At 33.5% G+C, this 19823-nt stretch overlaps 1 protein-coding gene across 1 annotated transcript; it reads right to left on the bottom strand.

Moving 5' to 3' along the window:
* Positions 1-17656: 17656 nt before the first annotated feature.
* On the bottom strand, positions 17657-19717 carry LOC113741346 (photosynthetic NDH subunit of subcomplex B 4, chloroplastic-like). The gene is made up of 6 exons (XM_027268863.2): positions 19529-19717; positions 19366-19410; positions 19071-19230; positions 18894-18949; positions 18724-18795; positions 17657-17928 (listed from the first exon to the last, which is right to left on the bottom strand). Exons 1-6 carry the CDS (start codon positions 19625-19627, stop codon positions 17800-17802), a joined length of 561 nt encoding a protein of 186 aa, XP_027124664.1. The 5' UTR covers positions 19628-19717; the 3' UTR covers positions 17657-17799.
* Between the last annotated feature and the right edge of the window lie 106 nt (positions 19718-19823).

The raw sequence follows: 19823 nt of genomic DNA, 5'->3' as shown, positions 1-19823 counted from the left end.
TACTTAAAATCTCTCGAATTTACCATCCAATACAATTCCTTCGGACATTAGGTATTTTAGGTTTGGGGACCGTCACATGATTATCTATATATTATCCGTGCGTCAGTTTGGTAGTCAGCCAGCGTGGTTTCACCGCGTAGCTGAGTGTATTCTTTGTTGGAATTATAGATATGGATAAGGTTCTTATCTACATATTTTGGAAAGAAATAATTCCTGCATTATAGATTTGGAATGAAATAATTACTGCATAAAGAACATAATTTTCATTGGGATGATAAAACGTTGATATGCATTTATATAAAAGTACAAAAAATGTCAACAATTGTCGACAAAAACTTGAGTTTCTTCTAGCATCTACTTTAGAAGTCCAAAAAAAAAAAAAAAAAAATTGAAATTGAATTCTAACAATTAGATCATGAGTGGTGTTGAACTTTCCTTTGAATGAGTACATTTTTTAACAGGTTTTTGGTTGCTTGAGTGGCCAAAATTTGTCCACAACAAAAAGATCCCAAATTTATTGTTGTTTTTGTCATCCGCATGAACTGGTCTAGCTGTTGGTCCGATTTTGTTTGTATTAAAACCGGCATATCCTTACAACTCCCACATAATAAATTATGGGAAAAGAAAGATAAGCATAGAAAATACTCTGGTCTAGGCCAGCTACGAAGATCGAGGCAATAACCAACCATGATGTCCAATTTTTTTTTTTTTGCTGACGGAGTGGGTGTCCGGGTCCATCTTTACGGGGCCCGATTAATCCCACTCCGACCTGGGAGGAGAGGCTCCTTCCCCCCGAACACGGTAATCCTAGGACTCGATTTCTGGTGGGGGAGTTGGACAACGACTTCCAAGGAACTGTCGTGACCAAACGAACTGCCCAAGAGGGGCAACCATGGTGTCCAATTGGAGTTTCTTTAGTTCTTTAAATTTTAGAATCCATTTAGATTGTTATTTTTATAATTTTTTATAAAAAAAATATACTATAATGATTTGATATATATGAGATAAAAATATGATTAAGAAAAATTTTTAGTAAAAAAATAATTCAAAAGATTATTATTTTTTTTTGGTGCTTCTAAAATTTTGCTCATCATATTTCCATCCAAAGATATACTATAACGTCGTCATGAGAAAAACACGAAAACAAATAAAGTGAGAAAGATTTAATACTCATCACGGGCTTTTATACTTTCTAGCATACATTTACTTTAGTTCCACGGAAATGACCATTAAAAATTTAAAATGCAGACAAAAATTGCAGTATCCCGTGATTCATGCGGCCAAAAACGAATTAATGAACAAAGGACAAGCTTCTCTTTTTTTTGTCAAACAAGGACAAGCTTCTCTTAGTAGCTGTCACTTCTAATGAAAAAGGGATAATATTAAAAACCTCTCCCTGAGTTTTTTGATAATTTCACTTGGCTCCACTGAGGTTTATATAATTATGACTAATATTGTTGGTGTGATAAAAAGACAAAATTACCCTTCACTAATTGTCAACTCATTGAAAAAATCTATCAAAAAGTAAAACTATTTCGTCTCTTATCAACCAATAACTCAAACTAGAGTTTTCGCCCATTAACTCTCTATTTGCTTCCTCCTACAATTTCTTTCCTTCTAAACTCATTTATTTATTCCTATCGACTAAATGTGTAATGTCATCACCAACAAAACTACCATCCACACCAATCACTAGTACTTACCTATCTTGGTATCTATTTCCAATTATATCTTTTTCATTACTATTAAATAGCGTATTTGTTCCCCATTTTTCAGTACTATGAAACAGCTTCTGTGTTCACCATTTTTATTTTCAATGTTTGATAGGTATTTGCAAATTGAAATTGTTAAACGACAAGTTGAGTGATGATTTCATTATCAAACTAGATGGAAATGAAGATAGTGACCGTGATAAAAAATAAAAAATTAAGGATGGAAGTGGAAGATGGACTAAATAAAGATTATATTGTTATGGTTGTTATGAAAAAATATTCCTGATATACTTATAACAACATCATGTTTCTATTTTTGATTTTCATTTATTAGTGATGTTATTCCTACAGGGAGAATTTGATTGATTTTAAACTCTATGTTAATAGAGTATATTAGATGTCTGTATTAGTAGTGATGATTTAGACCATTTTATATTAGAAAGGTGACAGCCATAGAATTCAAATTTAGGGATATTGATGAATATTGCTGTATATTAAGCAAATTTTGAAGTTGATATAAGATTGTAAGTAAGGTTTTGAGTATCTAATGCGGCATTTTTAATTGGAGGCCTTAGTATTTCGTCCCTTCTTTTTTAAGAGCTTTGATTGGGACTATTTGAGGTAAGAGACATTATGTGGATGGAAGCCATTATCTGGACAGCTAAGAGCACGTAAGCAATGAAGCAACATTAGGCATTAATGAATCAGACTTCCCCATTCCTCTGTTCAGAAGTCAGTCCATGCAGTCACCAACTATCCCATATCAACTTGTTTACTAAGGTTTGGAGTGAATATATTGGATTCTGGATTTGATTGAGGATAAGGTTTTCAGAGGCGTTGCCAATGGTTTTGAAGCACTTTTGTCCCATAGTTTTGTTTTGAAACTTGAGAGAATTTTCCTTCAAAAAAAAAATTTTTTTTTGACAGAACTTTTATTTGATAAAACCAATGCAATGGAATCTTTAAATCGGACGTTTGCAGATTATAATCGTCAAAAAAAAAAAAAGGGAGATAGATGAAAACTTTAATTTGAGGAATCTAAAGTGATGCTTGTACATTCATCATGTTGCACTTTTCTTTTTTGGATACAAGAAGTTGCATTGTGGTATATAGATTTACAGTACCCTTTCATGAAATTTTCATTCAGGTTTAATAAAAGGCAAAAATTATTTTCTTCATATATAAACTATTCTTGATTTTGGAATTTGCTATCTGAACTCATCATCTTTCCCAATTTCCATAAAACGGACCAAATACATAGACAACATAGGATCTTAATTATAATTACTGTGGAAGGTGCATATGAATCTTTATCGACAACTGACTCTATCACTTGTGTTATAAACGATTATCCTCCCCTTTTGCTCTTTCAAATTTTTAAGTCTATTATAATTATTGAATACAAAGAAATTACTTGAAGTTTTTCATAATTTTCGTAGTTAATCATTTAGATTTTTAAGTTTTAAATGACAAGTTAATATTGTATTATCTCTTTTTATGCTAATGAGCCAGCATGAATGTATGTCATAAATTTAGAAGGCAATTTAGAGAATTTAAACAAAAATAAAAACAAAAGATACTACTAGGCAATAATGTAGTCGAGACCTTTAAGACCTATAGTCTCAAAAGCATGTTTTCATCCGTGATAATGATTAGAGTCAAATTCATCCAAACTTTTTATTGCTAAAAGAAAAAAAGAAAATCGCTAAAAAAAAAGAGGTTATAATGTATTCAACGGGGGAGAAGTTTTAAGCGGGTGATAAATACATAAAATTAACTTGCTCACTCAGCATGCATAAAATAGTTATAGCTTTATCTTTACTCATTTTAACAAAACGAAGATAGATCTTGATAATCTGCGGATTATCGGTTCTTGGACTGTTAAACCACAAGTCATTAATTTCACATAATCTATGCTGCATTCCAAACGTGGATGGTAAATGGAAACTTCTTCTTTATCTTATCTAGAAATGTGACCAGTCCAACCCTTTCGAATTTATCCACATTAACTAATTTATTAACTTAATCTTTAAGCTTTGTAACTGTCTCAGACAGGTTGAACCGGTCAGCCCCGCAATTTTGTTGACTATTAATAGGTAAAGGAAACAACTATTAACAGGCATTATCTTGTTAGACCTGCATCTTTTTTATTTATTTATTTTTTTTTGGCAATGAATATTGGTGACTGGTGATGTTCAATTTCTCTTGAAGAAGAATACTAGGGGACCAAGCAAGGTGTGGTTTTAAACTTTGAGGAGGAAAAATAAAAATAAAGTGTTAAAAAGTAAGGTGTTAGGTTCCATGAGATGCAAAATTGTCAAAAAGAAACGTCCCAAATATAGTGTTGGTTTGTGTTGTTATATTAAATCAAAGATCAAAAATAGAAATTTTCATATTACTATTTACCAATGTTTTAGTCAAATTAATGTTTTAATAATTCTATTGAAATCAAGTTATGGTAATTTTATTATTTAAGGATTAGTATTCTATTGAGAATTTCTTATAATCATCAGACTTGTTTACTCAGTCATCTAGTTTATAAATAAGGAGTTTTATTGGTGATTAGTTAAGAATAGTGAATCTGATAACCGTATTATTATGATGCGTGATTAATATATCATTGCCGATATTATACCTCTTCTCTTACACATATATTTGTACGTGTGTAAATTGCCTCTTCGTATACATCATTTCTATAAAATTTATTTCCTGTAGATTTGTGGAAATTTTTAGGTTCTACACTTTGTCTTTTATATGAGTTGGTTTTGTCTGTTTGCCAATTGCTACAACAAAAATACATATAGAGGGGATAGATGAAAAACGAGAGAAATACATATTGTTTGGTATTAAGAGGTGGTGGTGCTGGACGACTGGACGGTCGACTTAGGCCTACTTTGTTGGCTGAGACACTAAACAACCTTATTGTACAATTACGTTACTTGCAAAACTTTTAGTGTCTGAGATTCCATAATTTAGACGTGATTATGTTCTTTATTGGAACATTGGACAAATGGCAGTTTGCCTGTGTTGTTTCAAGGCGTAGCTGACTGTGTTTTGTGTTGGAATTATATAGATATGGACAAGGTTCACATCAAAACTCTATTATACAGATTCTGGAAAGAAATAATTACTACATTATATATTTGGAATGAAATAATTGGTGCATAAAGAACATAATTTTCATTCACACGAGATCCTCAATGCCACTTTTTCAGTGGCAATTCAGTGCCACGTCCATATTTACGCCAAATGTTCTGTTTTATTTAATTTATCATGTGCTGTTTATTTAAATTTCTTCTACCATCACATGATAAGTGAAATTGACACTGAATTTGGCACCGAGTAGTGGCATAGAGGATCCCAACTGATTTTCATTGGGATGATAAAATATTGATATGCATTTATATAAAAGTACAAAAAATGTCAAGAATTGTAGAAAAGCTTGAGTTCATTCTTGCATCCTCTTTAGAAGTCCAAAAAAAAAAAAATCAGATTATTGTTTCTCTGAATGAGATACATTTTAACAGGCTTTTGGTTGCTTGAGTAGCAAAAATTTGTCTACAACAAAAATATCCCAAATTTATTGTTGATTCATCATCCACATGAACTGGTCTTGTCGTTGGTCCGATTTTGTTTGTATTAAACCAGCTTACCCCTACAACTCCCACATAATAAAATATGGAAAAAGAAAGATAAAAAAAGAAAGAAAGAAAGTACTCTATTGTTTGGTCTAGGCCAGCTATGAAGATCGAGGCAATAACCAACCATGTTGTACAATTGTTTGGAAGAATCATGTGAATGAGAAAAGTTGGAATTACTTTAGTTCTTTAAACTTTAGAACCCGTTTAGATTGTTATTTTTATGATTTTTATAAAAAAATATATTGTAATGATTTGATATATGTGAAATAAAAAGATGATTAAAAAACTTATTTACGAAAAAAGTTAAATTTATTTATCTTTACTCATTTTCACAAAACACAGACTTATCTTGATAAATGATAATCTGCGGATTAACGGTTGTTGGCCTATGAATCCAATCCAATGATCATTAATTTCACATAACCTAGGCCGCATCCAAATGTGGACGATAAATGGAAACTTTTCACTAAGAAAAGTGATCAGTCCAGCCCTTTCGAATTTATCCATTTTAACAATTTATTAACATAATCTTTAGAGAATTTCACAGACCTCTCTTGAGATTTGTACAAAACTAAAAAAAGAAAATTACAGCATACTCAATCACTTTCTTCCATACTTTGAACAAATCCACTATCCTAATCCCTATCAATCACCCAAGCTTAAACTCTAGCTTCAAATCCAAATAGCAGTTCAAAAGATATCAAATTACATATATAACATCAATATTGCCACGCAGAAAAAAAAAACACATACACACACATCCATTGACAACCAATTTTATTCCCCAAAATTAAATCTCAATGCCCCAATACCTCTCCAATACAAGCTAATCTAGTTTAGAACCATTATTACAACACACCCATGTCCTTAAAAAAATTAACATCTAAGAAGCAGAGAATAAATTCTACCTCCATAGCAAAATCATAACCAACAATTACTAATCCAACAAAAGAATTCTTATGCAAACTATTGACATTTTACAAGAAATTTTCTGGATAACAGATAAAATACGATAAATTTCACATCTTTGGTCCTTCTTCTTATTTCAATCATCAATTTCATTATTTATTTCTCTACCATCGTGAGTCTCTACATTTTCTTCTAGTTTGATATTTAATATACTCCGTCTGTTGATTTTACAATTTCAATGTGCTAGTATATATAAAATTGAAGATAATAAACAAAGGACAGAGTAGTATAATATCTAGGAGAAAAAGGAGTGGAAATAGATATGAGATAGAGAAATAGGAATTTTTTAATTTTTGTAAATATATTGCCTTAAATTATGAATTGTGTACCAAGTGGATGGCATTATAAGCATTTTACCATGCCAAGGGAGGTAAGTGTAATTACTTAAATCTGAAGGGAGCCGAGTGAAATTAACAGAAATCTCAAGGGAAGTTTTTGAAATTATCCCTAATCTTTATGCTATATAATTGTCTCAGACTGGTTGAACCAGTCAGTCCCACAAATTTTTTTTTTTCCTTTAAAACCTAAATTTGTAAATGGGCACGACGCAGGTGAAGGAAACAACTATTTACAGACACCATCTTGAATTTCTTTTGAAGAATACCAGGGATACCATGTAAGATGTGGCTTTAAATTTTGAGGAGGAAAAAAAAAGATTAAAGTGGTGGAAACTAAGATGCCAGGTTGATCCATGCGTGGCAAAATAGTCAAAAAGAAAAGATCCAAAATGCAGTAGTGTTGCTTTGTCTTCTTTTTTTTTTTTTTTCGGAGACGACAACTGTTGTATAATCTAATCTATTTTACACTAAGGGGGAGGGGGCGGACCTAAGGAGACTCAGGAATAACTCGGAGGGGACTGAACCACCACCAGACCAAGCGGGTGCACAACACACCCGCCTGAATTTTTTGAAGCAAATCACTTAAATGTGACATTTTGGTGCCCTTACCTCCCACCCCACCAAGCTAGGTGGTGGCCACGGCTGGTGGTTGTGTTGCTTTGTCTTCTGTACGAGCTGGTTTTGTTTGTTTCCTAATTGCTACAAAACATAAAAAAGGGTAATTACTAGACGAAAAAGGAGAATAATTATAATAGATTGTTAGGTCTAAGATGTGGTGGACGGTAGAGCTGGGCATACTTTGTTGGCTGAGACATTAAACGTTTTCCAGAAGGGTTTTTCTATTCTGTGCCTAAGGCATGGCGTAAGATTAAGAGGTTGACGTAATAGTTAGCTGTTAGCAAAAGTTAATTAATGAATGAATCATGCCATATCAGGATACATAAACAGACAATAACAAATTGTGGGATGAATTTTATGACTATTATTGAAATGACACTAATGATCACTTTGCTTAAGTTCCTTGAATCTTAACCAAGTTATTCAAAATCTACAATAGACAGGAGAAATTAATAATATCTTTGGATAACTTTTTTTTTGTTTTTTTGCTTGTTTTAGAAAATAAAGATTTATTTAAAATATAATTTACAATAACACTTTATAAACTATCACAAGTTTTAAAATATATATATATATATATATAATACATTATATAGGGATTGATGGCAGGGGTAGGTATCGGTGGTAGGTGGAGTTTGCCCCGGAGGGTGATAGGTGGTCACGGGAGGGGAGGTGTGTTGGAATAATAGAGTGTTTTGAATAAATTTTAACATGTAATTATAGTAAAAATTTTCTCATTTTGATTGCTATTTTCTGGATTTTCAATAGAAAAATGTGTTACAAATATTTAATGTACGCGAGATAAAGGTGATTTAGAAATGTGATCACGAAAAATGTAAAAAAAAATTTTTGAAAAACTTCAATACAAATAATAGGGCCTTAAATATTCATTAAAGTTTTTTAAGAAAAAAAAGTAGGGGGTGAAAATTACGTTTGAATTTATAGTAGGCCCACTCTTCATAGTTTGTATGCTTATCTTGTAGACTTGTACCCTTCCGGTGGAGAGCAGAAAAAATCTTTTTTTTAAAAAAAAAAAAAAAACCAAATACGTGAATGAGAAAAGCGAAGCTATTTTCTTTAGAATTGAATAGCTGGTGGACTATATTTTTTTTTCAGGCTCATCTGTAATTGAATTCCTCATCTTCCCTTTTAAAACTATATAGAAATTTGGCATGGCAAGAAGAGAAAACCAAATAAAAGTACAAACAGAAAATCAATGGCTGATCACAGAAAATCATTCTATTTTCCTACAAGATATTTAAAATTTTATGGGTGAACGTGCCCATTAAACCTCCAAATTGGAGGCCTTAATTTTTTGCCCATTCTTTTTTAAGGGCTTTGAATGGGACTATTTGAGATAAAGAGACATATTATATGGACGGCAGCTATGATCTGGACAGCTAATACCACGTAAACAATGATGCAATATTTGGCATTAATGGATCAGACTTCCCCATTCCTCTGTTCAGAAATCAGTTCATGCAGTCACCAACTATCCCATATCAGCTTGTTTAGTAAGGGTTTGGAGTGAATATATATATTCTGGATTGACTGAGGATAAAGTTTTCAGAGGCGTTGCCAATGGTTTTGGAGCACTTTTGCCCCATAGTTTTGTTTTGAAACTTGACAGAACTTTTATTTGATAAAACCAATGCAATGGAATCTTTAAAACGTAGATTTGCAGATAACTGAATATAGTTTTTTTTTTCTCCTTAAAAAAAGTAACTAAACCCTAACCCCTAAGCTGCAAACTTCAATTTGAGGAGTGTAAAGTGATGTTTGTTTTTTTTTTGGTATAACTCATAGGTGTCCGCATCTGTTTTACGATCTGCGATTAATTTGTTAGAGTCGGGTCGAGCCCCTTGCAGGGAAAAGTTCTTCCAACGTTGTTTTTCTCATTCCCATGGATTTTGAATCATGGTTAAGGGATGCAAGCTCCTTCCACTTGCACCAACATCCGTTAGTTAAAGTGATGTTTGTACATTCATCATGTTGCACTTCTTTTTTTTGGATACAGCAAGTTGCATTGTGGTATATAGCTTTACACCATTTCTTGAAATTTTCAAGTGAATGGCGGCACATTCAGATTTTATAAGGGGCAAAAATTATGTCTTCGTAGATAAACTATTCTTGATTTTGGAATTTGCTTTCTGAACTCATCACTTTATCCAAAAATGTTATTCCCAATTTCCATACAATGGACCATATGCAGAGACGATATGGCATCTTAGTTATAATTATTGTGGAAGGTGCATATGAATCTTTATCGACAACTGACCCTGGAACTTGCTTTCTAAATGATTATCCTCCTCTTTTGCTCTTTCAAGTTTTTAAGTCTATTACAATTATTGAATAAAAAGAAGTTACTTGAAGTTTTCATATTTTTGGTAGTTAATCAATTACATTTTTTAGTTTTAAATGGCAAGTTAATATTTTATTATCTTTTTACACTTGTGGGCATGAATGCATGTTATAAGTTTAGAAGGCAACTTAAAATAATCAAAACAAAAACAAAAGATACGACTAGGTGATAAAATAATCGCGAGATATGATTCCGAAAACATGTCCTGGTCTGTGATCGTGATCTGAACCAAATCCATCCAAATTCTTTATTAAATAAATTAAAATGTGATAATGTAATCCTACGGGGTGGAAGTTAGTAGTGGATAATAAATTCATAAAATTAACTTGCTTACTCATCATTTATAAAATATTTCATAGCTTTATCTTTACTCATTTTTACAAAGCATAGACAGATCTTGATAATCTGCTGATTATCTTAAAATAATAAGATAATCTGCTGATTATCTTTAAAAAATCTTTAAAAAAAATCTGCTGATTATCTTGGCCTATTAATCCGAAGGCCATTAATTTCACATAATCTAGGCCACATTCCAAGGGCGGATGGTAAATGGGAACTTTTTCTTTATCTTATATAGAAAAGTGATCTGGCCAACCCTTTCAAACTTAATCTTTAAGGCTTAAGCTATATAAAACTGTCTCAGACTGGTTGAACCGGTCAGTCCCACAATTTTTTTTTTTCTCTTTAAAACCTAATAAATTTGTAAATGAGTACCACACAGGTAAAGGAAACAACTATTTACAGGCATTATCTTGTTAGACCTGCTTTTTTTTTCTTTTTTTGCTTTGCTACGAATATTAGTGACTGGTGGCGTTCAATTTCTCTTGAATTTCTCTTTGCAGAATACCAGGTGGACCAGGCAAGGTGTGGCTTTAAACTTTGAGGAGGCAAAATAAATAAATAAAGTGGTAAGACTAAGGTGTTGGATTGGATTCCATGGTTGGCAAGATAGTCAAAAAGAAAAGATCCCAAATAAATATAGGTGCTGCTTTCTCTTTTGTACATTTGTTTGTTTCCTAATTGCTGCAACAAAATAAACATGAAAAGGGGATAGATGAAAAAGGAGAAAAATACATATTGTTTGGTCTTAAGAGGTGGTGGTGGTGGACGGTGGAGCTCGGCTTACTTTGTCGGCTGAGACATTATTGTACAACGTTACTTGGCAAAATCACATTTGTGAACAAGAAAAGTGAAGTTATTTTCTTTAAGATTGAATAGAAAAGCCACATTTGTCAATAAGAAAAGTGAAGCTATTTTCTTAAAAATTGAATAGCTGGTGGACCATAAATATATATATATAATTTTTTTTTTGGGGTTCATCTGTAATTTTTTTTTTTTGTAATTTTTTTTCATCTGTAATTGAATTCCTCATCTTCCATTTTTAAAAAAATATATAGAAAATTATCATGACAAGAAGAGAAAAACAAGTAGAGGAGTAATACGAAGTAAAAATGTCTTATCACAGGTTCTTACATTTTTGGCATTCATCTTCAGCTCCACGGAAATGCAGACGAATCACTGCAATCCATGTTTCATATGGCCAACAGGCCAAGAAACAATAGCAGCTTCCACTTGTAATAGAAATCCATATCTGACCACATTCTTGGGAAATACAAATTAATGTTATCTATAGTCCTACAATATAAATATAGTTTTTTTTAAGTCGTGTGCCCTTAGGGCACAGGATGAGAAGGAGATTTGACGTCAGAAGATATAATTTATTCACGGAAAATTAATAGTAATTTTAGAGTTTTCATATTGAACTTACTCTCTTTTGATTTGTTTGATATGCTTATTCTATGCCCAAATTGAAAAAAATGAAAAAGCTTATAAATATGGAAGTTAAAACTCTGCAAGTTAAATATGTCTACGTGGTTGTCCATCCCAGGTTTCATGAGAGCTTTATGAAGCAAAATACAATGAATCTAACATAAAGCCAAGGAATTGATATAAAGTTAGTTCGATAGGGTCCTTGAACTTGGAGCAGATACAAGCTACATATACAAGTAAAAACATATACTTCCTCCGTCCCACTTTGATAGTCCTGATTCTTTTTTCACACAGATTAAGAAAAAGTAGTTAACTTTATTGGAACAATCAATTTAGATAGCTATTTTCCTAAAATACTCTCACATTAATTAGAGTACAACTTTATGGGAACTTGAATTGATAGTAAAAAAAGAATAAACTCTCATTGAATGGGGTAGATTTATAGTAACAACAACTTACATTGAATAAGGGTATTTGAGGAAAATTAAAATACAACTACATTCTTCAATTGGAAAATAGACTACAATTTGGGATAGACGAAAAAGGAAAATAGGACTATCAAAGTGGGACGAAGGGAGTATATATATACTGTTTGAGCAAACAAATGCTGCAAATTTGCCTTGTGCTTAGTGCCATGCTTAGAATTTTATATACAGCAATTCACTATTTCACTGTCCAGGAATCTTGTTTTCAATGCTTTAGATGCTAGTTACTAGTAAGCATAATGGGCTGTTTGACAAAATGGTGAGGGTTTGATCTTTAAGTGGTTATCATAAATGAGTTTGGACTATCAAGTAATAATTGGAATAAAACCCATTTTTTGAATTCAGTTACCATATTGCATATTTGCAATTGAGTGGGTGACAATGACATAGATCAGATAAATGATCTCTATAAATGTTTAAATTTTAAAAATGCCCCAAGATGTATCAAAATGAAAAAAAAAAAAAAATGTCCCAAGCAAAATTGTCAATTTTCTAAAATTTCCAAAAATCATAGCACAATTGTCTTTCAAGAATGAATATGGTAAACTTTGGAGACCCTAACCATCAATTATGGCTCTGCACGGGGACCATAGAAGATGGAAGATATTTGGGGGAAATTAGATTTTGTTTTATCCTTTTTCATGTGAGACTTTTCATTTCTGGGTACAGTCAAGTCTGGTAGGTAATTGGCCCTTGTGGGGTTTCAATCCCACATCGATACTGGGGGTCTGAGTTTGGGTAGATAAGTCTCCTGGGCGCCTTCAAAAGTGCTGGCTTTTGAAGGTTGCTCGGGGATCTAGGTTTATTTGTCGAAATTCTTACTTCGTAAGAAAATGTCAGGAAGAAACATTCCACTGGGGTCGTCTAGTTGGGGTTTGTGGGGTAGTTATTTCTTAACAGCAACAGCCCCTGGAGGTTTGGCCCTTGTCAGGGTTTCAATCCCACATCGGTACTGGGGGGGTCTGGGTTTGGGTAGATAAGTCCCCTGGGCGCCTTCAAAAGTGCCGGCTTTTGAAGGTTGCTCGGGAATCTAAGTTTATTTGCCGAAATTCTTACTTTCGTAAGAAAATGTCAGGAAGTCTGGTAGGTAATGAATGTATTTCAAATGTTAGATTTTTTTTTTAAAAAAATATTAATTTGGGAATGTATAAAAATATAGGATAGTAACTATTAGCGTGTACATACATAATAAATTGAATGAAATTTTGGTATTTTAACACGTCATTAGAAAAACTCTAAGAAGTCAGCTCATCCAATCTCTGAGCACCAACAATCCACGACATGGAATTGGGACAAGGACAGTTGTAGGTGACAACCATCTGGCAAGATTGACAGAAAAAAAAAAAAGTAAGATACTGATTACATCTTATACATTGATTCTAGCACCACAAGTGGAATCCATAACATTTTGTTCAATATTTGTAGGTTATTGAAAGTGAATTAGACCTAAACAAATGAGATTACATCCTCTATAATTGAAACAATACCTGCCCAAACGGCCCTGGTCCCCAAGACATCGTGATTTTTATTTAGTCAATGTTGGATTAGGTTTATTGGATACTGGATTGGGGACAGCGTTTGCAGGGGCACCGCCAATGGTTTTGGAGCACTTTTGGCACAAAACCCACAGTTTTGATCAAGTCCAATGCAATAGAATCTTCTAAAAATGTTTGCAGATTACCTATCGTGGCTGCTAGACTTTTGGCACAAAACCCACAGTTTTGGTCAAATCCAATGCAATGGAATCTTCTAAAAATGCTTGCAGATTTCCTAATGCCGTCGCTAGACCAGCAAGCGGCAATTCTAATTTGCAATTGCACGTGGAGTTTTTAAGACAATTATCCCCAAATAATAGACCATTTGTTATATTGCAAAATTTTCACAAAAATTTCAAATCTACTATATAATTTGAGTATGCAAAAAAGCTTTTTTGGATGTGCAAATTTTGTTTTTGCTTCTTTTTTCATCTAATTTTCTTCATCTTACAATTTGGTATGTAAAATCATCATGTTTTCAAATTGCCATCCAATTGGTAACTGCGCCCAATTTCCCATCTATGGAGTTGCTTGTGATTTCTTGTTTTTTTTTTTTTGTTCACTTACCACTTATTTGATTGACGGATAATACAATAGTTTTCATTTTAAAAGTCTGGTCCATATAGTAGCTATTAAATGAAAGGACAGGATCATTTGAAATTTTTTTTCTCCAATTTTAACAAATATTCTAAACACATGATAAGTATTTGCTAAATTTATTTTTTGGAGGTGTAAGTGCATCAATAGCAAATTTCTTGGCTTTTTTATACTTCAAAATGGAATTCTGGATAATCATGAACTTAAAACACAAATTGAATAAGTCTTAATTTGTAAGAGTTATACCTGGCAATTGGACGGGTTTTTGGCTGATTGATATTGGGTTTTTACTTAAATGGGTTATACCCAATCCGCCCAACTTTAAATTGGGTTAATTTTGGGTTAGGTCATATTGGGTCATCTCAAACCCAAGACCCAAATATGATCCAATATATTAATTAATAGATTTTGATACATAAATTCTTTCAAATATATTTTTGCACACAAAAAAAAGTTCACACACATAAACACATTTTCACACACTAAAACAATTTTGGTCCAAGTTGAATATAGTATGAAAAAATGGTATACCAATATTAAACAAGATCCAATCACGCCTTAATTAAATTGAAACTTGATAAGAGAGATACAATTCTCAACCAATTAGTTCAAATATCACTATCCAATTCATTTGAAAATTCTTCAAAAAATTAACGTAACGTTAGAACTGGTCCAATGACAACACAACCATCCACTAGTCACCAATAAAGCACATTCTAATCCTTCAACAACTCATTGAGGAAAGATAAACAACTACTGAACACCCAAAAAATGCTAGAATTCAAAGCTGAAACTAATTTGGTTTATGGAACTTGGGCAGCATTCAAACCCAGTGATAACAAATGGACATATACTTGGGCAGCATCTGTTTCTTTTGATTGAAATCGTTGTTAGCAAGAAAGAAAGAACTCTTCGTCGAGAGGCTTCTGAATTTGCTAAAGAGAAATGGTGCGAAGCTGGTGGTGGTGGAGGTTTATTGCCAGAAACTGGTGTTTTTGTTTTATTTGTTTTTTTAAATTGGGTAATGGGTACCCAACTTAATTACCCAAACAGCCCAAAATACATGTGGGTTTTTATTACCCAACCCAAAATTAACCCAACACCCAATTTATCCAACCCAATCTCTTAAATTAGTGGATGGGTTGGGTGGGTTGTTGGGTTTTGGGTATAATTGCCACCTCTAGTAAGAGTAGAAAAATAACCCCCTAAAAGTAAATGAATTAATTTTCTATATACTAACTATATATATATATGAATTTAGATTTAAAATTTAAATTCTATATGTCCAAAGCATTCAAGTCTAAGGCCCCATTTGAGATTGCGATGCTTTTGGTAAAATTAATTCAGTGTATATAAAATTAATTCAGGATAAATGTCAAATTACAAACTACGTGCGTCATCATAAAAAGCCAGAAACAACCAAATATAACTTTGAAGGGCAAAGATCCACAATTATATAGCTGAAACAAAGATTTCAAATTAAAAAACACTTTGACGGAGGGCTAACACCCCAAAAAAAGAAAAAGAAATCCAAGTTCCAGAATTGAAAAAGGAGCTGGTTATATTGCCAAGAATTTAGTATCGCAAGAAAGTGAAGTTCCTGTAAATATCACACAGCAAGTGACAAAACAGAATCAAATTAACGGTATAATCTGATTACAATCTCTCTCTCTCTCTCTTTTTGTCAATTACAATTTCTTGAAACTTACTTAGTGCAATATAAACAAGTCTTAAAAATCCAAATCGGGCCTCATTACAAGCTCCTGAAGGCGTTATCTAAAGACGGTACAACTTTCACGCCTTCATGGCACACCTCATAATGGCAGAAAACATGGAGGCGCTCGAAGACCACGCCTTCATGAACTTTTTTACTTTCCTGATTTCGGACACTCCAAGTCAAGCATTAAGATGAATCAAGCAGTTTTTTTATTCTTGATTTTATGTGCAAAACCAAAGATCAGGCTGAAAAATTAAGTGCATGTTGCAGATAATTTCTGATCATGAACTCACCACCCGCAAATTTGCTTCATTTATTGCATACAATGTTGTAGTAATTCAGCAGATTCTACTTCAGCTTTTGCATAGAAATGGACATATCCGTGATTTCTCCACCTTTTACTTTCTTTGAAGAGATCAATGGACATTCTTGAAGTGTTTATTTTTAAGGTGCATCATGACACTTAAATTGCTTCTATCAAGTTCAGTCAGAATCAGAGAACCAAAAGGAATGATCAAACTGATTTATATGCAGTTTTCGTTCTACAGAATATGTTAGCTCTAATTTATAGAAATAAAACACGGGTTTGGTTCCTTTCTTCGTTTTCCAGTCAACTAAATTATTCATAGAAGAATTGGAAATGGAGAACCAACCAATCTATTAAGTATTCTGAAGTGGAATGGTAGAGCATATGCACTTTTTCTGTAAGAAAACAGAAGAAGCAGGCATGCATCGATAATTTGGTTAGGTCCGAATGAAATATGGTTTACTTTCTGGAAGTGGTGGGAGAGACTCAATGAGACTACTGAAAGAATGGAGGGAAAGGAGGACATTACACTCAATGCAAAAATCTTTTTGGCAAATTTGGAAGAGTAGAAACAACTCACACAGTCACAATTCAATGGAGATCAAATAGACTCCCACCGCATACCTCAAAAGGCAAAGAAGGAGTGGATGGAGTTCAAAAAAGCATGGAAGGACATTGAAGAGCAGAGCAATTTGGAAACCAGACAAACTCAACCACAGTCCCAATGGACACCAACTCTGGTGGGCTGCAGAATCAACACTGATACAGCCACGAATATAGTGAAACACAGTATTGATATGGGGATTCCAGCTAGGGACTGGAGAGGCAAGACTGTTGGCATATGGGCAGCAGGTGGAACTAGAAAAGGACGGTGTAAAATCTGAGGATACCTTAGCAATCAGATTAATTCAAGCTAAGGCAGCAAAATGCCAGCGAACTGAAATGGAATATTCTGACTGCAAACCTGTTAATTGACAAGATCTAAGGAAGAGGATGGAGTGATTCAAAGTTAGGACTATCCTGGAAGATGTTAATGGCAGACGTGCATTATTTGTGGAAGCAGTTCTTGAAAAGCAAAAGGTTACCTTGCCGGAGAACCAGAGGCAATGAATTTTGCTTGCGCAAATTCTGGAACTATATGGTTGGCAGTTTTAAGAAATTTGGACTGGTTTAGGAGAGCTGATGAAGAATTCTGTGCCGAGTTCTTCTACTTTTCTATCTAGTTTGAAGAAAGTAATGCAAGGATAACTTGTGATTGGAAAGCATCATGTGTAAAGACAATTTGAGCAAAATTAATACCCAAATGGCTGGCAGAATTTTGGTACCATGTATTGAAACTCTGGTGTATATAAACAATTAAACAAAGATGAATGTTCTGCTTCTGGAACAAGGTTCAATGCCTAAAAGAAAAAATTCTTGATTTGTCGTACAGATGAAAGACCAAGGTGCTTTTCCTCTTCAGAATTGTTCAGCTGACTTGCTGAATGTTGTCTTGTACTATATAAGGTATCTTGGTTACGAGATATAAGTTCCATTGTGTATCTGCTAAAGACTGATCACAGGTCAAGCTAGATTTTGGATCGGTTGGATCTGTCACTTAACCTATTTTCAACAAGGCAAATGGTTTATAGTGATCATGTTGCTATCAAGATGTTCAAAATATTTCCACTATTGCTTTCTATATCACTACAAATGATCAAAAGGTGAACCAAATGTGCTTAAATTTGCAACACTGTGCCAGAACAAGTTCACTTGACAAGCTCTTCTTTCTTGCCAGCTTCTTCCAGCTCTTTTAGGCCCCCAACCTTTTGCTCAATCTCTTCTATGAGTTCTTCGCGCCACAGTTGTGCTCGAGCCCTTTCTTCTATGTCTTCTTGCTGCAGCAATATAAACTCGTAATAAGAGTTCAATGAAATTTATTAGCACAACATGAGAAATGTTTTGCAATGAAAAAGCTTGAATATTCCAGTTTGTGCATTGATCATTGAACCATCATATATGTCCTAGAATTGAAAATGGCACCTAGTGGACTATTACTATATAATAATCAGAGTGGAACCTGCTTCACAATATATTCCTCAAAATTTTAGTAACACACAACATTGAAATTTTTTGGGCTTATATTCGGAGATCCTCAATTGACAATTATTACGTGGATTCATGGAACTACAGGAGCATATGATTCAGAGGTTTATTATCCCGATAATCCTCAAGAATTAAAACCTTCTTTTGTCGACTTCACATGAGATCTCCAGAATGGTTTACACTAGGAAGGAATTAGGTGACAAATGAGATCTCCAGCATGCTCAGGAACCCTTTATTGGCAAATGAGGCTTCCACAGCTAAGTTGTTCATTAGGTTGCAACAGGATCAGAGAAGTTTGGCAGACTGGAGTGGACATTGAAACAAGTTTTTTCTCTTTTTCTCTTCTCACCTGAGTAAAAGTTTTTGGAAGTTCTTGTGCCAAAACCTTATAATTGAGCATGTTACAGACCATCTGCCAATATTAATCTTAGAATATCTATAACTGCATCATCCTGAGTTTAACAGATGATAACAAGCCTCCAGAGATTTCTGTTTCTGGACCAGAAATAACTAAGATTATTATAATTTGTTTTCAAATGTTTAATTCTGCATTTAGGCAAAAAAGCTTTGCTTTGAGTTCAATTTACCTTCTCATAGACCCAGTGTCCAGTACCATCCCCTCCATCTCCTCTATACTCCTCTGAGTCATAGTAAGGATCCTGCAAAATTAATGGTATGAAAGGTTATTATGATGTTAGAGCTGAAACTAATTAAAACTCAAATAAAAGTTCATACAGAAGAAGTGAGAAGGGCTTACTTTGGTAGAACCAAAGAAACAGCATCCCCAACATGTGAACATGATGTAAAATGTGTCTACAATATGAAGAATTTGTCAAAATTAGAAGCAGAGAAATCAAAATATGTTCAAGTATAATAATCCAAGAATAACTGAGAAAATTAAATGCAAAAGCATCTGAATGATCTTAAGACTCACAAACATTCTTTATTGCTTGATCACTTAGGTGCCAAATGGATTTGTGGGTTATGAGGTCTCTTTGTCCTTCAGCATGCTCAACCAGTACTGCCATCAATGGCCAATCTGGGAAGGCATTTGCTTTACATGTTGAAGCCCTTTTGCTATTGATGCCTCCAATCTATTTATAGTTTCCAGAAATTGATCATTTCAATGCCAACAACACAAACTTCTGAATTTCTCTGCTTTGATCTGTTCATAATTTGCTTAAGTTTTGGACATAACATGTCTGCAATTCAGGAGCATGAATGCTTACCAAATTCCTGCCATTGTGAAGTCCTGCTGTTGGGCAAAGCCTAAGCTGTTGTGAAAAAAATCAGAAATCAAGAAATCCAAAGGGAAAAAGAAAGAAAATGGAAGTGAAAAAAGAACAGCAAGCTTATAGTTGACAAAAGATGAAATGACAGGGAAATGCTTACTGATTTTGAGAAGGGGTTTAAGTCCACTATTGTTGTCTGGACAGAAGTACTTTGGAAATTAGGTTTGGCTATGGTGAAACTCATGACAGCTTCAGCCATTTTCAGGCTGGTTGAGAGGCAGAGGTAATTTGAGTAATGTCTTTGTACTTTTGTATGCTATCATTTTAGCCTCTTGTTGTTTTAGAGGGAGGGAAGCAAAAAGGATAAGGACCCATTTCTATCCACCCCTCCCTTGTATAGAAATTTAACACTGTTTGGATATGGTTTTTAGTAGATACAATGGCCTGCTTGGAAT

The sequence above is a fragment of the Coffea arabica genome, chromosome 4e, assembly GCF_036785885.1.
Source record: "Coffea arabica cultivar ET-39 chromosome 4e, Coffea Arabica ET-39 HiFi, whole genome shotgun sequence".
Classification (NCBI taxonomy): Eukaryota; Viridiplantae; Streptophyta; class Magnoliopsida; order Gentianales; family Rubiaceae; genus Coffea; species Coffea arabica.
Note: the sequence above shows the minus strand (reverse complement) of the source record. Positions and strands in the feature narration are given on the sequence as shown.